Source organism: Eimeria necatrix, genomic scaffold (genome assembly GCF_000499385.1).
Source record: "Eimeria necatrix Houghton genomic scaffold, Enh_scaff709, whole genome shotgun sequence".
In the NCBI taxonomy this organism is placed as follows: Eukaryota; Apicomplexa; class Conoidasida; order Eucoccidiorida; family Eimeriidae; genus Eimeria; species Eimeria necatrix.
The window spans coordinates 1-6,177 of record NW_013651743.1 but is presented as its reverse complement, the minus strand read 5'-3'; the positions used below and the strand labels follow the sequence as shown (position 1 = coordinate 6,177).

The 6,177-nt window shown below is 61.3% G+C and overlaps 2 protein-coding genes across 2 annotated transcripts in view; one reads left to right on the top strand and one right to left on the bottom strand.

Annotated features, from left to right (window-relative positions):
* The window catches only part of ENH_00072200 (Condensin subunit, related), a gene marked incomplete at both ends in the record, with an annotated part of 8,239 nt that extends 4,909 nt beyond the window's left edge, over positions 1–3,330 (top strand). Inside the window, 5 exon segments of the mRNA XM_013577578.1 lie at positions 1–938; positions 1,253–1,723; positions 2,169–2,325; positions 2,714–2,803; positions 3,010–3,330. Of these exon segments, the coding sequence (XP_013433032.1) occupies positions 1–938; positions 1,253–1,723; positions 2,169–2,325; positions 2,714–2,803; positions 3,010–3,330 (1,977 nt within the window).
* Positions 3,331–4,021: 691 nt separating this feature from the next.
* On the bottom strand, positions 4,022–5,194 carry ENH_00072190 (hypothetical protein, conserved; the record flags this gene model as incomplete). The annotated part of the gene is made up of 1 exon (XM_013577577.1): positions 4,022–5,194. The coding sequence occupies one exon, from the start codon at positions 5,192–5,194 to the stop codon at positions 4,022–4,024; it is 1,173 nt and encodes a 390-aa protein (XP_013433031.1).
* Positions 5,195–6,177: the final 983 nt, after the last annotated feature.

Sequence of the window (6,177 nt, the reverse complement as noted above, 5' to 3'; positions counted from 1 at the left end):
GCAGCAGCAGCAGCAGCAGCAGCAGCACCAGCAGCAGCAGCAGCAGCAGCAGCAGCAGCAGCAGCAGCAGATGGCAGCTTGTGGGGCCCCCTGGCCCCTCCCCGAGAACCCTGCCCCGTGCTGCTGCTGCCCATTTCGGGGGCCCCTTCTGCTGTTAGGCTTTCGCAGCTGCTGTTTCTGGCAGGTCATGTTTTGCTGCGCTGCTGTTTGCTGCTGGAGTTGCTGCAGCGGCAGCTGAAGCAGCTGCGCCACTTCAGCACTTCCCCAGCAGCAGCAGCCGGCACCCAGCAGCAGCAGCAGCAGCAGCAGCAGCAGCAGCAGGGGAGGGCGGCTTCCGAGGGCGCAGCAGCAGACGCAGGCGCAGACGGAGCAGAGGCCGACCGCAGCAGCAACCAGCAGCAGCAGCAGCAGCAGCAGCAGCAGCAGCAGCAGCAGCAGCAGCAGCAGATTGAAGACAACATGGGGCTGCAGACACGGGAAGAAGAAGAACTCGAGCTGCTGCAGCAAATAATAGATCAGCAGCTGACGCAGCAGGGCCTCCTGGGGGGCCCCTACAAGCGTTTGCTGCTGGTTGCTGCTTTTGCCCCGCAGCAGCTGCTGCAGCAGCTGCAGCTGCGCTGCTCCGAGGGGCCCCCCCTGCCGGGCAAGCCTGCTGCTGCTGCTGCTGCTGCTGCTGCTGCTGCAGCAGCAAAGCTGCTGCAGCAAACCGCGGTGCTCTCTCTCGCCAAATACGCTGCAGTCAGCAGAGCCTTCTGCGAAGAGCGCCTGCAGCTGCAGCTGCAGCCGCAGCAGCAGCAGCAGCAGCAGCAGCAGCAGCAGCAGCAGCAGAGCACTTTGCATGCGCTGCTGTCTTTGCTGCTGCCGCCGCAGCAAGAGAATAGAGCCGACGGGGCCCTCAAAGACACACTGCTGGTTGGCTTCGGGGACCTCACTTGCAGGTAACAAACCCTAAACCCTAAACCCTAAACCCTAAACCCTAGGCCCTAGGCCCTTGGGAGACGGAGTGGCTCCTGCTGCGTCTGAGCGCAGTTGCTGCGCTGCTGCTGTTGCTGCTGCTGCTGCTCCCCGTTGCTGCTGCTGTTGCTGCTGCTGCCCCTCCCAGCGCCCTTGCTGCTGCTGCTGCTGCTGCTGCTTCTGTCCCCTCACCTCCCCTGCCGCCGCTTCTGCTGCTGCTGCTTCTGCCCTCCAACCCCCCCTGCCGCCGCCGCCGCTGCTGCTGCTGCTGCTGCTGCTGCTGCTGCTGCTGCTGCAGACACCCGAACCTGCTGGAGCCTTACAACGAAGGAGTGTTTTCGCTGCTGCGGGGCCCTGGGGTGTATGGACAGCTGGCAGCAGTGCATGTGCTGACGCACTTGACAATGACTGGAATGGTAAAGCCCAAGGCGCGGCTGCTGGTGAACATGCTGCTGCTGCAGCAGCAGCAGCAGCAGCAGCAGCAGCAGCAGCAGCAGGAGCAGCAGGAGAGGGCCTGGCGGGTGAGGGAAGCAGCAAAAACCTTCTTCTTCGAAGTCGACAGAAAAGACCCTCTTGCTGTGCTGCATGCGCTGCCTGAGTTGCTGACAGCAATCGGGGTGGCCACAGCCCCCCCTGCTGCTGCTGCTGCTGCTGCTGCTGCTGCTGCAGCAGCAGCAGCAGCAGGGGAGGCCGAAGGGGAGGGCGCTGCAGCGGCGCGAGAAGCTGCAGCAGTTGCGGCGCTGCAGCGCGAGAGAGAGAAACTCCTCAGGTGAGATGCAGCAGCAAACCCTAAACCCTAAACCCTAAACCCTAGGCCGTGCGGGCCGCCACCCACACCAGACCGAGGGTTTAGGGTTTAGGGTTTAGGGTTTAGGGTTTGTGCGCAGCTTCGTGCTGCAATTCGCAAAAGGCCGCAGACAAAGTGAGGCCCTCATAGACAAGATCTGCTTGCGAATCTCAACCCTAGCAACACAGGGGGGCCCCCCGGGGGGCCCCCAGGGGGCCCCCCCACAGCTCTAGTGCCCCTGTGGGAGGGTACTGGAGACCCGCTAGACCCTCTGGCGCTCTCGCAAGCTGCCGAGGGCCTCGGGGGGCCCCCTTGTGGTGGAGAGCTGCCTGAATGTGTACCTGGAAGCTGTGAGCTGCCTGGTGCTTGCTGCTGCTGCTGCTGCTAAGGCGCTGCAGCGGCTTAACTGCTGCTGGCATTTAATAAGAAGTGCTGTGGGGGCCTCAGCAGCAGCAGCGCAGCAGCTGCGGGCCCTCTGCCGCAAAGCAGCACAAAAAGCTGCCAGCAGGAGCCGCAGCAGGCAGGCCGAGCAGCAGCAGCAGCAGCAGCAGCAGCAGCAGCAAGCTGCAGCAGCAAACCCAGAGGTAGGACTTTTGTTTATTACGTTCAAGTGAGATTGGTGGATTTATTTAATTCAATTATTTAAAATAATTAAATTAAATAAATTAAATAATTTTATTTATTTTTATTTTAAAATTAATTTTATTCTTTTTTGCTTCTCTATACCTGCATGCGCGCTTTTGTACCAAATCCAGCTAGCTGCCGCGCAGAAGCAGCAAAGCAGCAGCAGCAGCAGCAGCAGCAGCAGCAGCAGTTGCAGCAGCAGCCGCAACAGCAGCTGCTGCAGCAGATGCAGCAGCGGTGGCGGTGCAGCTCTTTAAGTGCATGCGTTGGAGGGTGGTTTGCAGTTTTCCTGAAGCTCTGCGAGGGTTTAGGGTTTAGGGTTTAGGGTTTAGGGTTTAGGGTTTGCGTGTTCAGGAAAGCGCTTCTGCACTAAAAGCCACAATTGAAGAACTCCTCCAAAAGATTGCAACTGCGCGCGGCGAGTCCCTGGAAGAAAGCGTAAAAAACCTAGGGTTTAGGGTTTAGGGTTTAGGGTTTAGGGTTTAGGCCTGTGGCTCCCTCTGGCAAAACCCTCAGAGGTTGCAGTGGGAGCAGCCCAGATTCCCAGCGCACCTTGCCAACCTAGGGTTTAGGGTTTAGAGTTTGGGGTTTAGGGTTTAGGGTTTAGGGTTTGGGGTTTAGGGTTTAGGGTTTAGGGTTTGCAGGAAATGGCCTTGGCGGACGAGGGGCTGGAGAATCTGCTCGAAGTTGAGGGCCCCAGCGAAGCCCCTCAGAAGGAGAAGAAAGCAGCAGCAGCAGCAGCAGCAGCAGCAGCAGCAGCAGCAGCAGCAGCACCGCGTGCAGACTCTGCAGCAGACACAACTAACGAGCAGCAGCAGCAGCAGCAGCAGCAGCAGCAGCAGCAGCAGCAGCAGCAGCAAACGAGCAGCACTTCCAAAAGGAAAAGAGAAGCGGGGACAAATGGCGAAGCTGTAGCGGAAAGCCGCAGCCAAAAGAACCAAAAAGTTCACAAAAAAAGGAAATAAAGCAGCAGCAGCAGCAGCTGCTGCTGCTGCTGCTGCTGCAGTTACTGTTGCTGCAGCTGCTCCTGCAGCTGCTGCAGTTGCTGCAGCAGCTGCTGCAGTTGCTGCAGCAGCTGCTGCAGCTCCCACTGTCGCTGGCGTATTACTTCCCTCGGGCAGCGCAGCGAGCTCAACGGCTTCTGCGGCCTTTCTGTCGCTAGGGTTTAGGGTTTAGGGTTTAGGGTTTAGGGTTTGGGACAGAGCTTCGGGCTCGGGCCCCGGGCCGCTGGGGTGTACGTACACCCCAGGGCGCGGCCGCCCGCCGCATTTGCTGCAGCTCATTTGCTGCTGCTTCTTTGCTGCAGCTCATTTGCTGCTGCTTCTTTGCTGCAGCTCATTTGCTGCTGCTTCTTTGCTGCAGCACATTTGCTGCTGCTTCTTTGCTGCAGCTCATTTGCTGCTGCTCAATTGTTTCAGCTTACTTGCTGCAGCTTATTTGCTGCAGCTCATTTGCCGCCTTTATTTGCTGATTTGCTGCAGTGGTTTGCTGCAGCAGCTTTGCTGCAGTGATTTGCTGCAGCAGCTTTGCTGCACTGACTTGCTGCAGCAGCTTTGCTGCAGCTGCTTTGCTGCAGCTCACTCGCTGCTGCTCCCCTTAGCCCCATCTCCGGGGCTTCGCCAGGCAGCCGAGGGTTTAGGGTTTAGGGTTTAGGGTTTAGGGTTTAGGGTTTCGCCTGCGCAGCCGCTCCGCAACAGCAGCAGGAGCTGTTCTGTAAATATTCAAAAGCCCAAAAGCCATCAGCAGCAGCCCGAAGCAAGCAAGGATTGCTTCTGCTGCTAAAGTGCCTTTGTGGCTTTTCGCGTGCTGCTGCAGCTGCTGCAGCAGCGACGCCTCCCGCTGCTGCTGCTGCTGCTGCTGCTGCTGCTGCTGCTGCTGCTCGGCCCGCAGCAGCAAATCCACGCCCCGAGCAGCAACTGCCAGCAAAGGACTCAGCAGCGCCAACGCGTCTAACCCCAGCCTTTTTAAGTCATTTAATTCTTCAGAGTCTTTTGCTGCGGGGGCCCCCCGGGGGGCCCCCCGGGGGGCCCCCCGGGGGGCCCCCCCGGGGGGCCCCCGGGGGGCCCCCAGGGCCCGCAGGGTCACTGCGGAGAACAGCAAACTGCTCAGACACAGCAGCAGCAGCCCCAGCAGCAGCCGCCGCTGCCCCCGCACTGCAGCAGCGCGGCGCGGCGGGTCCTCTGCTGCTGCAGCAGCAGCAGCAGCAGCAGCAGCAGGGGGGAAGGGGCCCCCAGCAGCAGGTTCCATGCGCAGCGGGAAGTCCAAGGGCAACTCAGCAGCAGCAGCAGCAGCAGCAGGGCGGAAGGGGCCCGCAGCAGCAGGCTCCACGCGCAGCGGGAAGTCCAAAGGCAACTCAGCAGCAGCAGCAGCAGCAGCAGCAGCAGCAGCAGCAGCAGCAGCAGATGTGGGGCCCCCTGCTGCTGCTGAGAAGCTTGCTGCTGGGGCGACGGGCCCGAAGCTGCTGGGCGCAGCACTGGGCCAGCTCGAGAGGGTGGGGTTAAAGAGGGGCCCCTGCTGCAGCAGCCTGCTGCTGCTGCTGCTGCTGCTGCTGCTGCGTCTGCTGTTGCTGCTGGCAGCACCGCGCTGCCACTGGGGGCCCCACTGCGAGGCTTGTAAACGCGGGGCATCGCTCTGAGCCCAGTAGACGTCGAGGGCCGTGTTATCTGCTGCTGCTGCTGCTGCTGCTGCTGCTGCTGCTTGGAGCTCGAGCCACGCGGCGAGCTGCAGCAGCAGCAGCAGCGGCGGCGCGGCCGCAGGTCGTCGCCGCTGCAGCAAGCTGCTGCTGCTGCTGTTGCTGCAGCAGCAAGAGACGCAGCAGAGGCGCAGCATCTGCAGCAAAAGGAAGGAGAGAAGCGAGGCAGCAGGTGGGCGGGCGTGCTGCTGCTGCTGCAGCGCGTCTCATTGAAGCTGCAGCAGCAGCAGCAGCAGCTGCATCGCGTTCAGGGGGCCTTGAGGGCTCGTTCCGCGCGAAATAAAGTTTTAAATATTTCTAAAATGCATTTATTAAAGCCCCAAAGCTGCAAGTTGCATGCAAATCGAGGCGCAGCAGCTGAACTCAGCTGCTGCTCGATACAGGAGGCGATCGTGGCTCTGCAGCCCCGCAGCAGCAGCAGCAGCTGCTGCTGCTGTCTGTTCCTTGCTTTTTCTTCGAATTTTGTTCTTGTTTGCAGAGTTTTGTGTTTTGTGTCACTTCTTGCTTGCTGCAGCTTCTTCTTTCAGCAGCAGCAGCGGCTCGCGGGCAGCAGTTCGGCAGCCCATGACGCAGCGCAGCAGCAGCGGATCCGTTGAGTGGCGCGCTCCCCGTCGGGCGGCGTCTGTTCGACTGCTGTTCCCGCAGCAGCTTGGCGCTGCTGCTGCTGCTGCTGCGCTGCTGCTGCTGCTGGGCGGTTTTAAGGGTTTGCTGCTGGGTCTGGAAGTCCTCGGAGTCGGTCCTCGATCTGGAGCAGCAGCAGCAGCAGCAGCAGCAGCAGCAGGGGCGGCGTTGCGCGCGGCGGAGCATCGGTTGCAGCGGGAGCTGCTGCGTGTCTGCGGAGTGGCAGTTGCTGCTGCTGCTGCTGCTTGTGCTGCTGCTGCTGCTGCAGTTGGTGCTGCTGTAGGGAGATGAGGGTGAGCCTTAGCGGCGCCCTGTGCGGCGCCTTCTTCTCCCGCTGCAGCAGCAGCAGCAGCAGCACCTTGCTGCTGCTGCTGCTGCTCCCCTACGCCGCCCTCGCCGCAGCAGCAGCAGCAGCAGCAGCAGCAGCGGAGGAGAGCGCAGCAGCCGCCGCCGCGTCTCCCCCCCCCGCGCTGCTGTGGGAGCCCCCCGAAGCCCCCCC